Source organism: Pipistrellus kuhlii, unplaced genomic scaffold (genome assembly GCF_014108245.1).
Source record: "Pipistrellus kuhlii isolate mPipKuh1 unplaced genomic scaffold, mPipKuh1.p scaffold_m20_p_3, whole genome shotgun sequence".
Taxonomy (NCBI): domain Eukaryota; kingdom Metazoa; phylum Chordata; class Mammalia; order Chiroptera; family Vespertilionidae; genus Pipistrellus; species Pipistrellus kuhlii.
In genome coordinates, this window is record NW_023425529.1 from 15,868,306 (window position 1) to 15,889,658 (window position 21,353).

At 43.0% G+C, this 21,353-nt stretch overlaps 1 protein-coding gene, 1 long non-coding RNA gene and 1 other non-coding gene across 8 annotated transcripts in view; 2 read left to right on the forward strand and 1 right to left on the reverse strand.

The window, feature by feature from the left end:
• The first annotated feature begins 306 nt into the window (after nucleotides 1-306).
• Nucleotides 307-21,353, forward strand: part of NCAPD2 (non-SMC condensin I complex subunit D2) — a 30,629-nt gene continuing 9,582 nt past the window's right edge. Inside the window, exons 1-15 of one of the 6 annotated variants that reach the window (XM_036455462.2) lie at nucleotides 307-643; nucleotides 1,558-1,707; nucleotides 7,561-7,636; nucleotides 8,140-8,198; nucleotides 8,673-8,851; nucleotides 9,079-9,221; nucleotides 11,919-12,046; nucleotides 12,120-12,243; nucleotides 12,424-12,571; nucleotides 13,791-13,988; nucleotides 14,328-14,462; nucleotides 14,561-14,648; nucleotides 14,742-14,919; nucleotides 16,937-17,061; nucleotides 20,424-20,663. In XM_036455462.2, coding sequence (XP_036311355.1) covers nucleotides 1,581-1,707; nucleotides 7,561-7,636; nucleotides 8,140-8,198; nucleotides 8,673-8,851; nucleotides 9,079-9,221; nucleotides 11,919-12,046; nucleotides 12,120-12,243; nucleotides 12,424-12,571; nucleotides 13,791-13,988; nucleotides 14,328-14,462; nucleotides 14,561-14,648; nucleotides 14,742-14,919; nucleotides 16,937-17,061; nucleotides 20,424-20,663 — 1,948 coding nt within the window. In that variant the 5' untranslated portion in view covers nucleotides 307-643; nucleotides 1,558-1,580. Of the gene's footprint in view, nucleotides 644-1,557; nucleotides 1,708-7,560; nucleotides 7,637-8,139; nucleotides 8,199-8,672; nucleotides 8,852-9,078; nucleotides 9,222-11,918; nucleotides 12,047-12,119; nucleotides 12,244-12,423; nucleotides 12,572-13,790; nucleotides 13,989-14,327; nucleotides 14,463-14,560; nucleotides 14,649-14,741; nucleotides 14,920-16,936; nucleotides 17,062-20,423; nucleotides 20,664-21,353 lie in introns of those variants that run through there. The other 5 variants (XM_036455455.2, XM_045587672.1, XM_036455458.2 and 2 more) reach the window with 5 other exon arrangements.
• Nucleotides 8,266-8,596, forward strand: LOC118731115. Its single transcript, XR_004991807.1, has one exon. It is a non-coding gene; the product is annotated as a small nucleolar RNA U85 (small nucleolar RNA).
• LOC118728692 lies at nucleotides 10,162-13,913 on the reverse strand. Its single transcript, XR_004990971.2, has 3 exons — nucleotides 13,775-13,913; nucleotides 12,628-12,688; nucleotides 10,162-10,421 (listed from the first exon to the last, which is right to left on the reverse strand). It is a non-coding gene; the product is annotated as an uncharacterized LOC118728692 (long non-coding RNA).

The following is a 21,353-nucleotide window of genomic DNA, read 5'->3' on the forward strand; positions in this document are numbered from 1 at the left end:
GGGAGATGGTCCAGACCCTGGAACCCAAGGCTTCCTTTTTCTATGCCTTACAGCAGTTTTGCGCTGTCGCTTTTTTTTCTTTTTACTATCCCTATTGTACAGGGGAGGAAATCGGGCTCTTGAGTGAAGTGACTTTGCTGGACTTCACGTAGCAGAGGAGATGGCGGAACCCGGACGAGATGCTAAACCTAAATCCCGGCCTGGACTTGCCTCCAGTTCTGGGTTTGACTGAATGGGTCCAACTAGGCACGCGGCATCTCTGGCAGACACTGCCGGGGTCTCCTCCCCACCGACTGCGGGCCAAGGACCAAAGAAGGCAGGCAGCAGAGTCTGTAACTAGGCCCCGCCCCTCTCCTGGCGGCGCGGCCCGGCTTTCCGGATCCTGGGCTGTGATTGGCCGGTCTCTGCAGCGAGCGTCACGATTGGTCCCCTGGCGGCCGTTGAGATTTGAACTCCATGTTTGTGGCTTTGCCCGCGCGTCGCCCGGCTCAGAGGCAGGATTTTGCCTCCGCCTGCTGGGGATTGGCCGCTCTCTCTGCCCGCTTCAGTGCTGCCTCGCTGATTGGTGCGCACTATGCTCGCCGGGCTTTCTCCATTTCAGCCCCACTGCCGGAGTCCCAGGAACGACCGGTGAGGTTCTCGGGTAAGATGTGGTGATCATGGAGGGCGGATAATGAAAAGACTGGGAGAGTAGGGTGCGGAGGGTACGGGTGTTAGAACGCGGTGTTAGGCGGCATACGAGAGGCAGGGAGGACTAGTGGGCATATCCTCGGGGTACGATGCGGTAAAAACAGTCTGATAGATCTGCGGCAGAATTTTGCGTCTCTTGCCTTAAGCTTTCTTAGCCTCATTTTCATCATCTGTAAATTGGGCTGTGTTATGTATTCTATAAGAGTAAGAATCTGAAGAATTAAATCAGATTTAATATTCAAATAGCCTAGTAGGACCTGGCATACAGTAAACATGTCATAAACATTAATGCTCTCCCATTCTGGAGCCTGGAAACCATTGTTCTGATCTCAGGGGAGCCATTCTACTTAATAAGCTTTGTCCATAAAAAAATAATAAAGCAAACACAAGGCATTGATATGCCGCTTTACAGTTCTCTACACACTTTAATAATCCTTTGACTCCTTAGGTCCTCAGAGCACCTATGTAAAGTAATCAGAAACTAGGAACCCCGTTTTACACATGAGGTTCATGACGTGACCAAGTGGCAGAGTCATGCGTGAAATGAGATTTTATTTCTGGGTAGATCTCATATTCTCACAGTGTTTCCCAAAGTGTGGTACGTGTATCCTCAGGGGTACGGGAAGAGTTTGGTGGGGATATGCACTGCACCGTGCTTAGCTGCGCCTAATTCTACCTTCTCATGAGTACAAGGGGTACTCAGCGTTACGAAAATTATAGAAGGGGTACACATATATCAAAAGTTTGGGAAACACTGCTCTAAGATAATGCTATCTGCATGATGTAAGACTAAAAATCATTATGTAATGAGGGAGAGGAGAACTAGAAGAAAAGATGGGCCTTAGATGTTTTCTGTTTGGTTTCCAGCCCTGTGAGCCAGTGGAAGAAGGATGTCTCCCCAACTGTGTGATTTCCATCTGCCTTTAACCCCAGAGGAATTGTTGAAAAGTGGAGGGGTGAATCAGTATGTTGTGCAAGAGGTACTGTCCATCAGAAATCTTCCATCACAGCTTAAAGGTAAGACTGCATAGCTGGCACTATGCCTAACACTTCAAAACAGGCAAAGATGAGTACCTAGGAGTCTCCCTAAACTTGAACATATCACCATTTGGTAATCAAGGAGTAAGTCCGAGTATGGAGGTTGACTGACTGATGGGTGGCCAATCAACAGTGTCATTGCGTGGATATATGTATCACCAATTGCACATGTTGTACACTGTAGCAAACTGTTCTTCAGTTATTATAATGGATTATTTTTTTAAGTGGATAGTCACTTTCTTTAAGAGTCTTTAACTAACACATTGCTATGGTGTTTAGAATCCTGAATATCCTATGTAATAATGAGGGAATATGCTAATTGGCTGCCCCGCCCTCAGAGATGCTGGAGCCCAGTCCCCTAAGCCCCACCAGGACAGCAGGCATGCAGCATAGCCAGGCCCACCCCCAGGCGGGTCCAGCCACTCTGTGCGCCTTCCTCCAGAGTCCCCCAGTTCCCTCAGCCTCCCAGGGCCAGCCAAGGCTTGTGCTGCTGGCAGTGACAGCAGCAGAGGTGTGATGGGGGTGTTGCCTCCCCCTGATCGCTGGGTAGCCCCTGAGAGCTCTGGGACTGTGAGAAGGGGGCAGGCCAGGCTGAGGGACCCCCCCCCCCCTTTAGTAAGTTCTATAAATATCCAAAATCAGATCATTTGATTTCTTCAACAGATATATACTAAGGACATGCTATGTGCCAAGCACTGTTCGAGGCAACACAATAGTAGACAAAACAGACAAGATGACAGTTTTCTCAAAGCTCTCAAAAAGTAATAAGTAAATATGGAGTATGCTGGGTGGTTGTAAGTGCCAACAAGAAAAGTAAAGCAAGATAAAGATAAGTTGTGCATAGGCAGGGACTGGCATTTTGTATTGGATGATTGGAGAAAGCTTGCTGTTAGATGACATTTGAGCAGAGAGGGAGTGATCTGTGCAGATCTCAAGGCAGGGCATTCCCAGCAGACAGAAAGCCAGTGGATAGCATGTCAGCCTGAGGACTGAAGAGTCACGGATTCCATTTCCAGTCAAGGGCACTTAGCTCAGTTGCACCTGCTCTGGTTAAAGAGCTTGTGGGAGGCAACCAATTGATGTGTCTCTCTCACATCGATGTTTCTCTCTGTCTCTCCTTCCTTCCATTCTCTAAAAAAGTCAATGGAAAAATATCCTTGGTTGAGAATTAACAAACAAAAATTTAAAGGATTACTCTGTTGAACAGAGACTGTAAAGGGGAAGAAGCAGGGAAAGTAGGAGGCTATTACAGTAATATTAGGTAGCTTGCCTGGGTGATAGCAGTGGAGGGGATCACAAAGGGTTAGTTAGATTCTGAATATTTTGTGTGTGTGTGTGTGTGTGTGTGTGTGTGTGTGTGTTTTTAATGATTTTAGAAATAGAGAGGAAGGGAGAGAAACACTGATTTGTACCACTCATTTATGCATTCATTGGTTGGTTCTTACATGTGCCATGACAGGATTGAATCCAAAACTTTGGCATAAGAGGATGACACTAACCAACTGAGCTACCTGATCAGGGCCTGAGTATATTTTTAAGGTAGAGTCAATAGGATTATTGTTGGGTCAGACTGGATTTATGGGACTAGAAAAAAAGAATCAAGGGATTGCAAGGCTTTTGACTTGAGCAACTACCATGTTTCCCCGAAAATAAGACATCCTCCGAAAATAAGACCTACTTACAGGTTTCCTTCTGAGTGAAATATAAGGCATTTCCCCCCCCCCAGGCTAAACATGAGAGATTTGGTCCACTGATTCTGAAAGAAATGGAGTCATATAAGACACTCTCTTATTTTGGGGGAAACAGGGTAGAAGAATGGAGTTGTCATTTATTGAGACTGGGACATGAGAGGAGCAGATTTAGACTGGAATTCAGGGGAGGGATCCCAGCTAAAGATATTTGAGATTTGATTTTCAGCTTGTAGAGAGCACTGAAAGTCATGAGATTGGAGTGAAAGTAGATGGAGTAGAAAAACAATTTGAAGTTATAAGACAGAGCCAAGTCCAACATTTAAAGGCTGCAGAACCTGGCCATCATGACTCAGTAATTGAAAACTGACCTATGAGCCAGAAGATCACAGTCCAATTCCCTGTGAGGGTACATACATGAGTTGTAGGCTTGATCCCAATGGGGAGCGTGCAGGAAGCAGCCGATCAATGAATGATTCTGTATCATCATTGATGTTTTTATCTCCCTCTCCTTTCCTTTCTGAAATCAATAAAATATATTTAAAGGCTAGAGATGAGAAAGAACCTATAGAAGAAACTAAGGACCAATTATTGAAGGAGAAAGTGAATGAAGGCACTAAATGGGAGGTACATTAAGAGAATATTTCAAAAAGGAAAGAAGAGATCAATTACAAATTGAGATTACTAGATTTAGCGATTTGGCAATTGCTGGCAACCGTGATAAAAGCTGTTTCAGAGAAGTAGTGGTCCAAGCTTATGGGACAAGAGAGATTAGAGATGGTGGTAAGTTTAGATAACTTTGTTTTGCTTTAAGGGGTATCAGAGAAATGGGGTGGTAGCTAGAAGGGGAGATAAGAGTCAGTGGGGGATATTTTTGGTAAGATGGGTAGCATTACATGTATCTGTTGAATGGGAATGATCAGAGGGAAAAGCTAATGATGCAAAAAGGATAAGAAACAGTATCTTTTAGTAGGTAAGAGTATGTGATCTGGCACATGGAGGGGTGGTGGGGAATGGTTTTATTAGAGCATGGACAATTTATGTGCAATAGCAAAAGAGAAGCCAATCTATGAGCACAGATGCAGGTAGTGCAGGTAAATACAGAGCTTGGGGCAGATAAAAGTTATCTTCTGTCCCAATTCTGTTTTCTCTGTGAGATAGGAAGTGATGCCTTTATCATTATTATTATTATTATTATTATTATTATTAATATATGTTTTTTATTGATTTCCGAGAGGAAGGAAGAGGGAGAGAGAATAGAAACATCCATGATGAGAGAGAATCATTGATCGGCTGCCTCCTGCACACCCCACAATGGGGATCAAGCCCACAACCTGGGCATGTGCCTTTGACCAGAATCGAACCTGGGACCTTTCAGTTCATAGGCCAACGCTCTATCCACTGAGCCAAGCCAACTAGGGCAGGAAGTGATGCCTTTAACTGAGGGTGAGTTAAGGAAGGAGGTCTTGATGTCATAAGCAGAAGAAAGTGAAAAATTGCCTAGAAGAAAGTGAGTAACCTTAGGATTATTGTTGTAAAAGGCTTAAGAAATAACCCTATATACCGTATTTTTCAGACCATAAGACGCTCCGGACCATAAGACGCACCAGTTTTTAGAGAAGGGAAATGAAGAAAAAAAAGATTCTGAAACAAATAGTGTCCTAAAATATTTTATGTGCATTAAAACCCAACATCACAGTCATAAACACATGTAATCAACCCTGTAAAGTAAACAGCAGCATTTAGAACCATTTTAGAGCCGGGCAAGCACACAGAGACCACACAGAGCTGGGCAAGTAAAAAAACTTTTTTTTTTAAATATATGTGTAGGCTATATTTGGACCATAAGACGCAGGGACTTTTTCCCCCCACTTCTGGGGGGGAAAAAGCTCGTTTTATGGTCCGAAAAATACGGTAATAAAAGGCTAGTATGCAAATTGTCCCCTCAACCAGGAGTTCAGCCAAAGGGCAGAGCTGGCCCATCACCTGCCCCTCCACCCCCACCAGCCAGTCAGCCAGATCTCTGCCTGTCAGCTAGACCCCACCTGTAAACAAATTCATGCATCAGGCCTCTAGTAAATTATAAGTTTAAAGAGAATAGCCAGCATGGTGGAGTGTTTGTTTGTGTTGCTTTGGTGGGGGTTTTTATTTGCTTGTTTGTTCATCCTTACCTGAGGATGTTTTTTCCATTGATTTTTAGAGGGAGGGAGAAACATCAATGTGAGGGAGAACATTGATTGGTTGCCTCCCACACTTGCTCCAACCAGGGCCTGGGATCCAACCTGCAACCCAAGTGCATGCCCTTGACCGGGAATTGAACCTGCCACCCTTGGTTGTGTGGTCCAATGTCTAACCACTGAGAACACTAGCCAGGGCAGTAAATTTATTTTTTATAAGGTGTGTGTTAGTAATTCTGAAACTGCTTTGTGTGTATACTAGATTAATTAAGCTAATAAATAAATGAACTCATGTGTTTAATATAGATAGGTAAAAAAAGGTGTGTGTGTGTGTGTCCTACTTTTTTCTACTGAGAGGGTCTAAAAACAATGATATTTCAATAGCAGTAAGCCAACTAGTGCCTATAACTTGCTTTCTACCTACCATTCTCCCAAAAGAGGAACCAGAATTGTTGAGAATGTTGATGCCAGAACAGAGTCGGTGAAAGTATAAGATGAGCTGGAACATCATGTGATACAAAAAATTATGAAAGTACAAGTGAAGGGGCCATGTCAGGACACAGGCCAAGTTGAAGGAACTACCAATAGTCAAGTTTGGGATGATTTGACCAATAGTAATAGGAATGGATTAAGCAGAATAAAAGAAATATTCATGAATCCACTATGATATAAATAAATAATTGAATGAATAAATGAGGAGAAAAGCATAGGTCAGCCTCATAGTGGCATTCCCATTAGTAAGTGTAGAAGGAATGATGGAGATAGAAAAGTCACCATTTAGAAAATACTGCAATAATAATTATTATTAATAGATGTTTAGATTAGTGGGCAAATATAAGAAACAGGGTATTTACATAGTTTCTAAGTATCTCCCCACAAGATACTTATTTGCAAAGGGTAAAATAGTAACTCTACAGTGGAGACACTTGACAAACACTAAGTAATCAAAGTTATCATCAGCAATACTAAGACATTGACATCAAATACTTCTTTGTATGATGCATCTGAAGGACCCAACCTCTCTTCCATGGTAATTTGCCAAAAATGCAAATTAATCTGACCTCACTCTAATCATGAGACAATATCAGACAAACCCAAAGTGAGGGACATTCTATAGAATAACTGGTTAGTACACTTCAAATTTGTCAAAATCACAAAAGAAAGATTAGAGGAGACTAAGGAGACAATAACTGAATGCACTGTGGTTTGCCAGATAGAATCCTGAACCAGAAAGGGGGCATTGCTACAACTGGAAAAATTCAAATAAGATTTGTAGATTAATTAATAGCATTGAATTAATGTTTATTTCTTGGTTTAGAATAGATCTTTATACTAAGTGACCATTATCTAGGAAGAAAGTACAGGAACTCTGTGCTGGTTTTGCCGCTTTTATAATTACTAAATTAAAATTAGTTCACTACTAACTATTGTAAGCTGGACCGGTCACATAACTCCTTTTTGACCATTTCTTTTCCCATGAAATAGACATAATACTGTCTACTTTGTCTAGCTCAGAAATACGATGAAACTCAAGTAAAGCTTTACTTGTAAAACAGGACAAAATGTAAGATCTACACTAATAAAAGAGAAATATGTAAAATTGACCATACCTCCATGATTCCAGCAGCCAATCAGGAGGGGCCATGCAAATTAGCAGGACAAAGATTAGGCAGCCGCTCTAGGTGCCAACCAGCTGGGTGGGGCAGAACGCCTGCTGTGAGGAAGAGGTCAGGGGTCAGAGGGAGCTGCCGGAGCAAAGGCCTGGGTCCTGGGTGCCTGAGGAAAACCGGTGCTGGCAGCCAGGTGAAGGTGCCATGGGCCTCTAGTATTATTATAATAGGTTACATTGAAATGAACTATTTTGTGATTTTGCCAATAAAAGCAATTAACTCAGTTTTCTGACATAAATAGAATTTACCAAAAGCGCCTCTCCTCTCTGTACTGATCAGATTCTTTCATCTTTATAGCTTTTCAGACTGCCTTCCGAGCTCAGGGACCCCTGGCTATGCTGGAGCACTTTGATACTGTATACAGCATTCTTCAGTAAGTAAAGTACTCACTGGTGTTTTTAAAAGAACTGGTGGCTGTTTGAACTAACTTTGCATGTTAGTCCTGAAATTTTAAATTATGTTCATTGATAAATTATTCTGGGTGTGTCCTAGCTGGTTTGGCTCAGCAGGTAGAGCATCCGCCTGTGGACTGAAAGGTCTCAGGTTCGATTCAGTCAAGGGCACATGCCTGAGTTGCGGGCTCAATCCCCATTGTGGGGCGTGCAGGAGGCAGCCGATCAATGATTCTCTCTCATTATTGATGTTTCTATCTCCCTTCCTCTCTGAAGTGAATAAAAATATTTTTTTTAATTGTTCTGGGTGCTGATATATCTACTGATGAGCATTTACACCAACTACCATATTTGCTACCATATTTTTTCAGTTGAGCAATTTCGCATGTACTTTTAGCCATTAGGTTCTTCAAGTTAGATCTGATCTGTTAGAATGGGCTCTGCAAGTTTCTGTCTCAACCCTTGCACTTTTTTTCCTTCATAGTCACTTTCGAAGTATAGATCCTGGCCTCAAGGAAGATGCCCTGGAATTCCTGATAAAAGGTGTGTATGGGGTCAGGGGGCAAGTATGGAATAGAAGGTGTTGGTTGTTGTTTACTACATTTTACCAGCCACATGATGATATCAAGGCTATGGTGATTCAGTTGGTTTGGCTAAGCCCAAGGACCTTTGACCTATTAGGTCTGTAATCTTGGTGGGCAATACAGAGTTATGTGTGTTCACTGTAAGGGCAGACCAACAAGAAATTCTTCCTGCTTTTGAAGAATTATCTCTTTCGTGGAGATAATTTCTTCCCAGTTGCCAGGAAGAAATTGTGGTAACTGGAGTGAGTAGGGAGGGACAAGGCATGTTCATGGTATTAGGGTCAAGGGTCCTAAAGGACTTAGCTTGTGTTGTGGCCACTGAGAAATGAAACACAGATCTTTGGTAATCTGATGGCTGCAAGTGCAGGGTGTTTAGAAGTTGGGGTACTATGAGGAAAGGGAATAAAACTGACTCCGATTCTGACCCTCACAGTGGTATCCCGCCATGCTCAGGAACTTCCAGCTATCCTCGATGATGCAACTTTGAGTGTATCAGATAGAAGTGCCCACCTAAATGCCCTCAAAATGAACTGCTATGCTCTGGTACGCCTCTTGGAATCCTTTGAGACTATGACCACCCGGACAAATCTCGTGGACCTGGACCTTGGGAAGGTAACTTGGAGTTCCTGGCTCATTTAATAGGAAAGATGGTGAATTGATAGGAAAGAAGGAAATCTAATGATTCTGAAACTCCTTCCTGTTCTTAGGGTTTATGCTCAAAAGTATCACGACATACCTCTTCCGTATTACCTTCTATCTTGTCTCGATACTGGTTAGCTTAGGCACTCAGACTAGCAGGTCTTGACTTTTTTCCTAAAGGTATACATGATCTTTTTTAGGGCAAGAAAGCCAGGGCCAAGTCAGCCCATGGCTTTGACTGGGAAGAGGAGAGGCAACCAATTCTTCAGCTTTTAACACAGCTCCTCCAGTTGGACATTCGTCACCTATGGAACCACTCAATAATTGAAGAGGAATTTGTGAGGTAGGCAGTTAAAACGACTACAGATAATACTGAGCTTTGTGGAATGAGGGCTCTTTTGCTGGACCTACTTTACTTCATGCCTCAATTGTATCTGTAATATAGAAATATACTCAACCCGAAATCAGTTTGGCTCAGTGGTAGAGTGTCGGTCTGCGGACTGAAAGGTCCCGGGGTTCGATTCCAGTCAGGGGCATGTACATTGGTTGTGGGCACATCCCCAGTAGGGGGTGTGCAAGAGGCAGCTGGTCGGTGTTTCTCTCTCATTGACGTTTCTAGCTCTCTATCTCTCTTCCTTCCTCTGTAAAGAATCAATAAAATATATTTTTAAAAAAGAAATATACTCAAAACATTAAGTTATTAGGAAGTAGATAATGTTAGGGCTGTGAATTTCTAATCTTTTTTTTTTTTTTTTAATTTCTCATCTTAAATACCCGCATATTCATTCATGAAACATTATTTACTGATAATCTCCTAGGTGCATAGTTAGTATCATGATAGGCACCAGAAACAAAAGTTTCTGCCCTCAGTTTGTTTTATAGAGCAGAAGCCAATTTTTAAAATAAGAAGAATATATATTATTTTTATGCTTTATTACTATGGAGAAAAATGGGGGGGGGGGACATTTAATGGAAGACGGTTGTGATTTTAATTCAGTCGTTCTGGCAAGATCTCTTTGACTCAGTGACATTTGAGCAAAGACCCGGAGGAGGTCATCAGAGCAGTGAGACTATCTGGAGTAGGGGTGTCGAACTCAATCAGAGAAGGGGCCAAAATCTAAAATCCAGCCTAAATCGCGGGCCGAATGGTTTACTGAACAGTCATAAACTGTCATTGTGATGGAAACGCAGCAGAGTGCAGTGATGACAGTGCGGGCCACATTGCAAGGCCTGGCGGGACGGATTTGGCCCGAGGGCCTTGTGTTTGACACATGTGATCTGGAGGAAGAGCAAGGGCAAAGCCCCTGAGGAGGGAGGTGTCCAGATGTACAAGGATTAGCAATGAGGCCAGAGAGAGGGATAGGTTATAGGGGGGGGGGGGGGGGGCAGTTGGAGCCAAACTGTGCAGATGCTTGTAAGCCATCATGGTAATTGGCATTTTCTCCATGAGATGGGATTCCTCAAGGCAAGGGTTCTGAGCAGGACAACAGGTGTTCTTACTTGGTCTTTAACAGGGCTGTTTTGGCTATTGTGTTGAAACAGACTATGGAGGGAGAGAAGTGCATGACCAGTTAGGAGTCTAATGCAATAACTTGGGCAAGAAATAATGATAATTTAGACCAGACAGTGTTAGTGGAGATGAAGAGAAGTGGTTGTAGTTCATACTTTTTTTCTTAAATGTAGAGCTTACAAGATGAGTGACAGATGTATGTGAAGTTTGAGGGAGGATGATGAAATCGGAGCATTTGGAAGAATGGAATTGTCTGTAACTGAAATATGGGGAGTCTATGGGGGGGTGTTTTGGGGAAGACCATTAGAAGTTATGTTTTAGACATACAATGTTTTAGGTGCTTATTAGATATCAAAATGTCAGATTCAGATGTAGAATGTACAAATCTGGAGTACAGGAGAGAGGTGTGGCCTAGAGGCACACATTTGGGAATATATGTTTTTATAGCCATAAGACTGAATGAGATTACTAAATCAGTCAGTAGCCACAATAGAGCAGAAATCCAGACTATACCCTGGGACACTTAAGCATTAAGAAGGTAGGGTGATGAGAAGGGACCAGACAAATAAACTGAGAGGAGAGTCTAGTGTTCAGGAAGCCATGTGAAGCATGTTTCTTTTGGAGAAAGGAGTGATCAATTAAGCTGAGGACTGAATTGACTTACATTTAACAATGAGAAGTCACTGGTGAATTTTTCCTATCTTTTATCATATATAGGACTGGGCAAAGTAGGTGTATAGTTGTTTGTATGGTAAATAGTGCCATAACCCTATATAATAAAGAGGTAATGTGCAAATTGACCAGCACTCTAACACACAAGATGGCTGCCCACATGTGCGCACAAGATGGCCTCCACAAGATGGCCAGCAGGGGAGGGCAGTTGGGAGGGACCAGGCCTGCAGGGGAGGGCATTTGGGATCCACCAGGCCTGCAGGGGAGAGCAGTTGGGGGCGACCAGGCTGGTAGGGAAGAACAATTGTGGGGAACCAGGCCGGCAGGGAAGCAGTTAGACGTCAATCAAGCTGGCAGGGGAGTGGTTAGGGGGTGATCGAGCTAGCAGGCAGATAAGCGGTTGGGAGCCAGCAGTCCTGGATTGTGAGAGGGATGTCCGACTGCCCCTTTCAGGGCCTAAATGGGCAGTCGGACATCCCTCTAGAGGTTCCAGATTGGCGAGGATACAGGCTGGGCTGAGGGACACCCCCACCCCCACCCCTGCACAAATTTTGTGCACCAGGCCTCTAGTTAATAAATAATACACAAATAAACTGTTTCACATACTCAAACTGTAAACCGGACTTTTGAGCACCCCTATTCAGGTTCTGTATGGGCATCTTGAAAGTTGGTAATCTCAAAGGACCAAGTACCTATCTGAGGTAATCAATGCAACTTGGTATGGAAGGTTGTAGATAAATGAAGAAAACTAGAAGATCCTGACTTCAGTGGCAGTAGAAATAGAATGAATGAGGCAGACCCCCAATATAATTGAGTCCAGACGACTGATTTCATCATCTCACTTTGTTCCTTTCTCAGTTTGGTTACTGGTTGCTGTTACCGCCTTCTGGAGAACCCCACCATTGGTCACCAGAAGAACCGCTCTACCCGGGAAGCCATAACACGCCTGCTTGGTGTAGCCTTGACACATTACAACCATATGCTCAGTAAGTTAGCCCTTCACCTTGCCCCTACCCTTTTCATTTTGCCCATAATTTCTCATGTTTAGTACTTCCACAGGTGCCACAGTGAAAATCATCCAGATGCTGCAGCACTTTGAACACCTGCCACCTGTACTGGTGGCGGCTGTGAGTCTATGGGCAACTGACTATGGAATGAAGAGCATAGTGGGAGAGATTGTAAGGTAACTCTTCGCTTCTAAGTTTCTAATTCTCGTTTCTCTCTGAGAAGATAAAGAAAGATTAGAAGTAGAGTATATTCTCTGTATAATACTAGATTCCTTCAGCTATTAGATACTAGTCTTACCTCCTCTTACTGAGGAATTGAGTTATCTTACTGTGGCTGTGTTTTCTTCCCTGTGTAGAGAGATTGGACAGAAGTGTCCCCAGGAGCTGAGTCGGGACCCTATAGGAGCAAAGGGCTTTGCAGCCTTCTTGACAGAACTAGCAGAACATATCCCAGCCATCCTGATGTCCAGCATGTGCATTTTGCTAGATCATCTGGATGGAGAGGTAGGTGGTACTCTGGGGATCTCAGGTTTTCTGGGGATTTATGTATGTTTTTTTACCAAGGAGGTGGCTTTCACATGAAGTCAAGTTGTCTGGTCTTATCACTATAGCACTTCCTTCCTGTAGAGAAGCAGATAAGGTTTATTGAATAAAGAGCCTATTTCAGTGTCACATTGGTGTTCTCCAGGTCTGGTAGGGGAGGTGACAGTTCCACAGCTTAAGTTCAGAGAGAGTGACAGCAGTGATTCTGAATCCCATTCGTTTTTCAGGATGAAGCCTCTTCCTACCATCTGGCTTGCCTTTCTTCCTCAATACAATAAACTTTCTCAAATCAACCCATGTCATTTCTCTCAATTCTCTCTTTTTAGGAATATATATATAATATGTTTGTTTATTTTTAATTGATTTCAGAGAGGAAGGGGGGTCGGGAGAGAGAGATAAAAAACATCAATGGTAAGAAAGAATCATTGATTGGATGCCTCCTATACTAGGGAGTCGAGCCCAAAACCAGGAGTCAAATCATGACCTTCTAGTTCATAGGTTGACATTCAACCACTGAGCCATACTTGCCTGGCTCAATTCTCTTTTGTCCCTGAATGCCAACCTCGTCATTTTCTAAACTAACGCAGGACACTCTTATGTGAATATTAAGGACAGAGACGGTCCACTTGTTCATCTAATTTATTTTAACTTCTTGTGCAAGACCCCCTTCTCTGGCTCTTGGCCTAGAAAATAACCCTAAACCCTCTTCTCTATCAGATTCTGTAATAGACTTGCTGGCACTGTAGGACTGATTTCTATTTCTCTGTGTTTCCTTTTCTGTCAGTAAAATAGGGGAGTGGGAGGGAAGGGCCTATTTATTGGTAAGGATCAATGGTGGTGAGACCTCAGGTGATAGGTAGTCATTAATACTTTTCAAATGTACCAGTATATTGGTGGATAGATTCAATTTCATATTTGGCTACCACCATGATTACCTGGATGAACCTTAGGGGGGAAATGGTTTTTGGCTCTTGTTTATTTTGTCTCTACATTCTTCTCTGAGCAAATAAAGTCCCTCTGGGATTTAGCTTTTTCCAGGGAAAGTTATAGCTAAGACAAGCAAGAATAACCTTGACTAAAGGCCTTGCCCCTTCTTAGTGCCTAGACAGGCATAAGAATTAGGAAAGGGAAAGTGAGTAGTGGAATACAGAGGCTTATACCAACTTTATTTCTCTCTCAGAATTACATGATGCGCAATGCTGTGCTCGCAGCCATGGCAGAGATGATACTGCAGGTTCTGAATGGTGATCAGCTGGAGGAAGCAGCCCGAGACACCAGAGACCAGTTCTTGGACACCCTGCAAGCCCATGGCCATGATGTCAATTCCTTTGTACGAAGCCGTGTTTTGCAACTCTTCACCCGAATCGTCCAGCAGAAGGTGAACAGCCTTCTACCTAATAAAGATATATATGGTACCACTCTATATCGGCCAGAGAAAAGAGGGATCGATGTCAAAAAAAAATCTGTCCCAAACAAGAGTCTAGAATTCAGATGGTTACCAGTAATAAAGGTCTTCATCTATCAAACGCAAGGATGTCTGGCTCCACTTAAGGACTGTACTGTGTCTTAACCACTAAAAGAGTGCTCCTTAATTATTTTGTATCCCACAGAAAAGTTTCTTTGGAATGAATAGGTAGCTCATTTAGAGTTATTTCAAGATCATCTAGAGCAGAAGGACGATGTGGATGTGAACTGATCCTTTTTGTATCCCACTTAGGCTCTCCCCCTGACACGCTTCCAGGCAGTGGTGGCCTTGGCAGTGGGCCGTCTGGCAGACAAGTCGGTGCTAGTGTGTAAAAACGCTATCCAGCTGCTGGCCAGTTTTCTCACCAATAATCCCTTTTCCTGCAAGGTAAGTAGACGTGGGCCATCCGCAAGAGAAGGGATTAAAGGAAACAAGGGGTGAAAATCTGTGACTTGGTGACCCTGATGCTCATTTTACCTTGATAGCTTAGTGATTCTGACCTTGCTGGACCGCTGCAGAAGGAAACCCAGAAGTTACAAGAGCTGAGGGCCCAGAGGCAAACTGCAGTTGCTTGTGAGTAGTTAATGCCTAGGAATCCCACCCCAAACAGCCCTCCCTGCGGCAGAAACACCAGTGAGAGAGTCTAAGTGATACTTCCTCATTCAGCCGCAGTACTGGACCCAGAGGAGGAGTGGGAAGCCATGCTGCCAGAGTTGAAGTCTACCTTACAACAGCTGCTCACACTTCCCCAGGAAGAAGAGGAGATTCCTGAAAAAATTACTACGGAGACCACAGAAGAGGTGAAAGGACGCATCCATCAGTTACTTGCCAAAGCTAGTTACAAGTATGTGAAAGAATGAGATATTCTCTAATGGCCTGTTTAGGCTTAGTGTTTAAACTTTGAGAAACAATGTTTCTTTAAAATGAACTGTATTTAGAGTATGCTGTCACCAGGTGATGTTACATGTTTTCATTGTAGTAGTGGTCTGAACATGAGATTGATGCCAAACGTATATAGTCCACAATTAAGCATGCTTTTTGACTTTTTTTTAATCCTCACCGAGGATATTTTTCTACTGATTTTTAGGGAGAGTAGAAGAGAAGGGGAAAGATAGACAGAAATATCAGTGTGAGAGAACAACATCCATTTGTTGCCCCCGGGAGGAGCCTGCAACTGAGCTATGTGCCTGCCCTTGACCGGAATCGAACCCAGGACCCTTGGGTCCGCAGACTGACGCTCTATGCAGTGAGCCAAACTGACTAGGGCTGCTTTTCACCTTTTGCAAATGCTTAAGAGAAAATACTAAAATAACTAAATATAAATAGCATTATATTAAAGATAGTAAAAGTCCCTCTTTGAAGAGAAAACCTGTAAATATAAATATGTGCCCTGACCAAGAGGGAAACATCCATCTGCTACTTCCAACAGAGACCACAACCTGGGCAAGTGCCCTGAGCATCGACCCAGGCACCCTTAGGTGCATGGGCAGTGCTCAAACCAGCAGAGCCACACTGGCCAAGGCAATCCTACCTTAATCTTTAATTTTTTATTTTTTTAATATATTTTATTGATTTCTTACAGAGAGAAAGAGAGGGATAGAGTTGGAAACATCGATGAGAGAGAAACATTGATCAGCTGCCTCTTGCACAACCCCTACTGGGGCCGAAACCCGTTTGGCTCAGTGGTAGAGCATCGGTCTGTGGACTGAAGGGTCCCAGGTTCGATTCCGGTCAAGGGCATGTACCTGGGTTGCGGGCACATCCCCAGTAGGGGGTGTGCAGGAGGCAGCTGGTTGATGTTTCTCTCTCATCGACGTTTCTAGCTCTCTATCTCCTATCTCTCTCCCTTCCTCTCTGTAAAAAATGAATAAAAATATTAAAAAAAAACAAACAAAAAAAAAAAAACCCTACTGGGGATGTGCCCGCAAACAAGCTACATGCCCTTGATCAGAATCGAACCTGTGACCTTTCATTCCACAGGCCGATGCTCTATCCGCTGAGCCAAACCAGTTTTGGCTCTGCCTTAATCTTTAAATCAACCTACTGTGAATCCTGATCTTAAAAAAAAGGTTTCACCCAGAGTTTTTGTGTTTCAAGAACTTTAGAGCAGCTTGGCAAAAACAGATCTTAAAGATGTCATCAGGCCAAAACCGGTTTGGCTCAGTGGTAGAGCGTCGGCCTGCAGACTGAGGGGTCCCGGGTTCGATTCTGGTCAAGGGCATGTGCATTGGTTGCGGGCACATCCCCGGTGGTGGGTGTGCAAGAGGCAGCTGGTCAATGTTTCTCTTTCATCGACGTTTCTGGCTCTCTAACTCTCTCCCTTCCTCTCTGTAAAAACTCAATAAAAATATTTAAAAAAAAAAAAAAAAAAAAGATGTCATCAGGTATTCTTAAACCTTGGTCACGGTTTTTTATTTACTTACTTACTTATTTACTTATTACCTAATTAGACTGTCCAAAAAGGGCTAAATATTAATAGAATGTGGCTAGGTATATAATCTCATTATACTGAAAGTTTATTTTTTCCAAATTTTCTCTTGGCAAATTTTTAAGCAGATGTTTGGTATAGAGTTGTTATTTTAAAATTTTAAAGGCCTTATTTGAGAGTTTTGAAGACTAGTTAAGCCTTATCACTTCAGAAATAAGAAGTGTTTGAGCTCTATCCCTTTTTATGTGCTTAAGTGTGAGAAATGTTCCTTTTCCTTGGGACAGTAGGTCTAGGTATTTGATGGGATTATCAGGTAGGCTTCCTTAAGTCTACAGTGACACTCTTGTATGTCAATTATACTTTTTTTATTTTCAAAAGACAACAGTGATGCCTTTATGGGTGCTAAGTTGGTGACAGGTTGATGTTGTTTTAGGCAGGCCATCATTGTCACTCGAGAAGCCATGGGTCACTTCCAGGAGTCTGAACCCTTCAGTCATATGGATCCAAAGGAGTCGGAGGAGATCAGACTTCTTAATCTCTTAGGAACTATTTTTAAAGGTAATTCCCTTTCTTCTGACAACAAACAGAGCATTTCAACTAGTATTTATGAACCATTTACTTTTTTTTTTTTTTAAGTAAATCTTTATTGTTCAGATTATTATAGATTTTCCCTTTTCCCCCCCATAGCTCCCCTCCACCTGATTTTCCCACCCCGCCCCCAACACTTTCACCCGCCACTGTCCTCATCCATAGGTGTAAGATTTTTGTCCAATCACTTCCCTCACCCCTCACGCCCCCTTTCCCCCGAAAATTGTCAGTCCACTCCCTTTCTATGCTCCTGATTCTATTATATTCATCAATTTATTTTGTTCATCAGATTTTTTATTCACTTGATTTTTAGATTCACTTGTTGATAGATATGTATTTGTTGTCACTTTGTTGTTCATAATTTTTATCTTTACCTTTTTCTTCTTCCTCTTCTTAAAGAATACCCTTCAGCATTTCATATAATCATGGATTCGTGGTGATGAATTCCTTTAGCTTTTTCTTGTCTGTGAAGCTCTTAATCTGACCTCAATTCTAAATGATTGCTTTGCAGGGTAGAGTAATCTTGATTGTAGGTTCTTGTTTTCATCACTTTGAATATTTCTTGCCACTCCCTTTCGGTTCTGCATAGTTTATATTGAGAAATCAGCTGACAGTTGTGTGGGTACTCCCTTGTAGATAACAGTTTTTCTCTTGCTGCTTTCAAGATTCTCTCTTTGTCTTTTGGCCTTGGCATTTTAATTATGATGTGTCTTGGTGTGGTTCTCTTTGGATTCCTTTTGTTTGGGGTTCTGTGCGCTTCCAGGACTTGTAAGTCTATTTCTGTCACCAGGTAGAGAAAGTTTTCTGTCATTATTTCTTCTAATAAGTTTTCAATATTTTGCTCTCTCTTCTTCTGGCACCCCCATAATTCGGTTGTTGGTACACTTGAAGTTGTTCCAGAGGCTCCTTACACTATCATCATATTTTTGGATTCTTTTTTCTTTTTGTTTTTCTGGTTGAGTGTTTTTTGCTTCCTCATATTTCAAATCTTTGGTTTGATTCTTGGGGTCCTCTAGTCTAGGGGTGTCGAACTCAATCAGAGAAGGGGCCAAAATCTAAAATCCAGCCTAAATCGCGGGCCGAATGGTTTACTGAACAGTCATAAACTGTCATTGTGATGGAAACGCAGCGGAGTGCAGTGATGACAGCGCGGTGCGGGCCACATTGCAAGGCCTGGCGGGACAGATTTGGCCCGAGGGCCTTGTGTTTGACACATGTGCTCTAGTCTACTGTTGGATTTCTGTATATTATTCTTTATTTCAGACAGTGTATGCTTAATTTCTTACTGGTCCTTTTCTATTTTTTTTGACATTCTCATTAAGATCCTTGAAGGACCAAAACTGGTTTGGCTTAGTGGATAGAGCATCGGCCTGCGGACTGAAAGGTCCCAGGTTCAATTCTGGTCAAGGGCATGTACATTGGTTGCGGGCACATCCCCAGTGGGGGGTTTGCAGGAGGCAGCTGATTGATGTCTCTCTCTCATCAATGTTTCTAGTTCTCTATCCCTCTCCCTTCCTCTCTGTAAAAAGTCAATAAAATATATTTTTAAAAAAAGGAAAAAAAAGATCCTTGAAGGTCTCACTAAGTTCCTCCTAGGTTTTACTAAGTTTCTCAGCAGTTTCTAGAAGATTCATCAGTAATCTTATAACTGTGGTTTTGAACTCTATATTCTGTAGTTTGCTTTCCTCTGTTTCTTTCATCCATGACATGTTTGTCTCCGCATTTTGACTGTTTCCCTGTGTTGATGGAGTGGCTTTGTGTGGTAGGTGACTTGTAGGGCCCAGTGGCTCAGCCTCCCCAATCACCTGAGGTGGACATTCTTGGTGCACCCCTTTGTAGGATGGGTGCACAGTCTTGTTGTAGTTAAGCCTTGATTGCTGTTGGTACACTGGGAGGAATTGACCTCCAGGCCAATTGGCTGTGAGGATCAGCTGTATCTATAATAAAACTGCTGTGCTAGAAACACCTTTATGGGGCAGGATTTGCTTCAGTGAGGCTTTGGTGCTCACTGAGTCTGCCTCTTGAGTGTGTCACTTATGTATGTGAGGAGTTGAAATCTGGTGTCGTCTCACATTGACCACTAGGTACATTGGCTCCTGGATCTGCAAGGAGGTATAAGTGAGGCCACCCAGCAGGAGCTACAGCGAGGTGTGCAGATTTCTTCTCTGTGTTTGTGGTTTGGAAGTTTTAGAGCTCTCTGACGTAGATGCAATTTGTTAGGTTAAGCTGTGGAAGGGCAGGCCATTCATATGCAAAAGCCACTGTGCACAACTTGGGTGGGTTTGTAAATTGGGCAGGGTGGGGTCTCAGGGAATCACCTGGACATATCAGTCAGCTGTCTCTGCATCTTGTGTCCCTTGCCCCAGTGCAGTAAACAATGATTCCTGCAAGCACCTCTGCGAGAAAGCCACCCTCACTTTCCAACCTGATGCCAGACAGTCCAGTTTCTCCCTGTAAGACTTTGGGTCCCTTGCCGAAACCAGTTTGGCTCAGTGGATAGAGCATTGGCCTGCAGACTGAAAGGTCCAGGGTTCGATTCTGGTCAAGGGCATGTACCTTGGTTGCGGGCACATTCCCAGTAGGGGATGTACAAGACGCAGCTGTTCAATGTCTCTCTCTCATCGATGTTTCTAACTCTCTATCCCACTCTCTTCCTCTCTGTAAAAAATCAATAAAATGTATTTTTTTAAAAAGACTTTGTGTCCCCAGAGTCTTGCCAGAAACTGAAGTTTAGAGCAGTTTGAGGTTTGTATCTCCCTTCCAATTGGAAAAAAACAGCCCACCCATCCACCAGACACATTTGCGTGCCTCCATATCTCTGCTTTTCCGTGCCTCTGAACCTCCTACCCGGCCTCAATGCGGTTTTTTCTTTCCTTCTAGTTGTAGAACTTCTACTCAGCCAGCTTTCTTGTGGTTCTGGGTGATAGTCATTTTGTCTTTTAGTTGTAGTTTTGGTATGGTTGTGAGAGGCAGCACTTACAGGTGTTTACCTTAAGCTGCCATCTTGGTTTCTCCTTCCATGGACCATTTACCTTATGCCAGACATGAGCCTACCTAACAGAACCTGATGCTAAGAGAGGCCCACGGGGAGTTGGCAGTGCTTCTGCTCTGGAATGGAAGCAGCCCAAGGGTCAAGATTGGTAGTAACAGGCTGTGAAAGGGTATTTTCAAACCACTGAGAACTCCAGAAATCTTCTTTTTTTTTTTCTCTCTTGAGAAATGAACTGATATTTTAGAATAGGTTCTAAACTTGTATCTTTTTTTGTGAAAAGAAATATTCAGGATGTTATAGATGTTGGATTTCCTCATCTTGAACATTCTCTAACTCCTAGGTGCATCAGCTTCCACACAGGAGAAGAGTCCCCCGGCATCTGCAGAGAACGTGAGCTCAGGACAGACTGACAGTAAAGACAATCCCAGTGTGTCAGAGCCTGAGAAATCCAAGGGCAAGGATGAACTGGTGAAGCAAGAGATGCTAGTGCAGTATCTGCAGGATGCCTATAACTTCTCTCTGAAGATTACAGAGGCCATTGGCATCATCAGCAAGATGATGTATGAAAACACAACCACAGGTGTGGTATGCCAAGTTCCTTTCTGTAAAGACAGGTCTTGAGGTTGGAAAAATCAGTTTTGTCCATATATTATTGTTATCTAGCTGCTCCTTTAAAAGAAAGGAATCCTTGCCTGGCCTGTGTGGCTCAGTGAATTGAGCGTTGACCCATGAATCAGGAAGTCACATTTTATTTCAGTTGTGGGCTCAGTCCCCTTTTGCAGGGTATGCAGGAGGCAGCTTGATAATTGTCTCTCATCATTTATGTTTTTATCCCTCCCGTCCCTTCCCCTCTCTCTGAAATCAGTAAAAACATATTTAAAATAAATAAAAGAAGGAATTCTTGCTCTGGCCAGTGTGGCTTAGTTGATTGGGCATCATCCTATACACCAAAAGGTTGCCGGTTGGATTCCGGGTGGGCATATGCCCGGGTTTCAGCTCAATCCCAGGTAGGGGATGTACAGGAGGCAGCTGATGAGTGCTTCACCCTTACATCGATGTTTCTTTATCTCCCCCTTTCTTCCTTTCTCTCAAAATCAATTTTAAAAAAAATAAATCCTTTTTATTTGTTTGCTTGCTATATAGAAGGAATTCTTTTTTTATTTGCTTTGTGTAGCCCCATGGAGCTTGCCTTTTTTAATGCATATAGTATTTCATGATAAGGCGTTATAGGAGATAACAGTCTCAGAAAATGAGGAAGGCCTCCTTGCGT